The following is a 1,284-nucleotide window of genomic DNA, read 5'->3' on the forward strand; positions in this document are numbered from 1 at the left end:
CGGGGCCACCGGCTGGGGTAAAGCCTGTGGTGCGGACTGCACGCATTTTGATACAGAAGTACTGGTTCTCAGCAGAGGTCAGGGAGCAAAACCTAAAAGTGCATTTTTCCCAGCAAGTTCTTTTCAATCCTCTTAATTGGCTTTCCTCTGATGACAACATGCCGCGAGGGCTGCGAGTGGCTTTACCTGTGTTGAACAGATGGAGAGAGCTCCTTCTTCAGACTTTTGGAGCCACAGAAGCTGGGGCTGAATACACCAGTTCCATAGCCACGAGGACCAGCTCTTGAGCCTACGGACCCTGCAGTGCAGCAGCCCCAATCTAGACTTTAGTTAGCTTGCATCATATGCAGGGGCTTTAGGTGACCAGGAGCAGAGCATCTGGCCATCCCTGGGGGTGGGTGAGGGGACTCTGGGACTTCTACAGAGCAGACCATTGAGAAACCCAGAAGGGGAGACCCCGTGCATCAAAACAGAAAGAGACTAGGTTATTGTTCCTTCAAAAAGTCCACGTGGTGGCGCGTCTGCCCCTCTTCACTATCTGGGGTTGATGACCAGCTATAGCTCTGGTACCGTAAACCACTGCCTCATCTTTCTGGCCCAGGGCATGCTCAGACAAGGCCAGGAAAAGTCACTTCTCCTCTTTGCTTTGACTCGTCTTTTTTGTGGTCCCCGGGTCTTGTTTCCTACCCTTCGAAGGGGAGACTTCAGCACTGCTCTGCCTCCACGAAGCCCTCCTTCTCATGGCCTGAGGGCTCAACCTCGGTGTAGGTGGAGTGGTTGGGGTGGTTGCAGAACTTCATGGCGGGCCAGTGGTGAGGTCTCCGCTGCGGGGGCACAGAGGCAAAGTCAGCGGACGTGATCCCACCTGTGGGTCCAAGACTCTCTCCCACAAGGGCCCTGGGGTGCTGGGGGCCTTCCAGGAGCCAGATGGCCTTCAGGGTCCCTCTCCCCAAAAGGCTCCCCACTGTGATCCCTCAACGATTGGGAAACCTACTGAGAGCCAAGTTGGAAGGAGGATATTTTATCCTTTACTGTATGGTCTGCAGAACTCACAGCTAAAACTTCAGCAACACACTGAATGGAGATCTGAGACTGTGGAAAGTGAGGGGAACAGCTAGGATGATCTGGGGGGGGACTCTGGAAATGCCAAGATAACTCTCCAGAGAGCATAGGTCCCGCATCAGAGTCAACTGGGGGGCTTATTAAAATGCAGATTCCTGGGCCTGCCTTAGACCCGCCCCATCAGAGTCCCTGTGGCCTGGGGATCTGCAGTTCCCAGGGTTA

The 1,284-nt window shown here is 54.5% G+C and overlaps 1 protein-coding gene across 1 annotated transcript in view; it reads right to left on the reverse strand.

The window, feature by feature from the left end:
• Nucleotides 1–603: 603 nt before the first annotated feature.
• The window catches only part of LOC103602320 (plexin domain-containing protein 1-like), an 8,968-nt gene continuing 8,287 nt past the window's right edge, over nt 604–1,284 (reverse strand). The window contains exon 6 of the mRNA XM_008586730.1: nt 604–824. Coding sequence (XP_008584952.1) covers nt 705–824 — 120 coding nt within the window. The 3' untranslated portion in view covers nt 604–704. The remainder of the gene's footprint in view (nt 825–1,284) is intronic.

Source organism: Galeopterus variegatus, unplaced genomic scaffold (genome assembly GCF_000696425.1).
Source record: "Galeopterus variegatus unplaced genomic scaffold, G_variegatus-3.0.2 Scaffold4089, whole genome shotgun sequence".
NCBI lineage: Eukaryota > Metazoa > Chordata > Mammalia > Dermoptera > Cynocephalidae > Galeopterus > Galeopterus variegatus.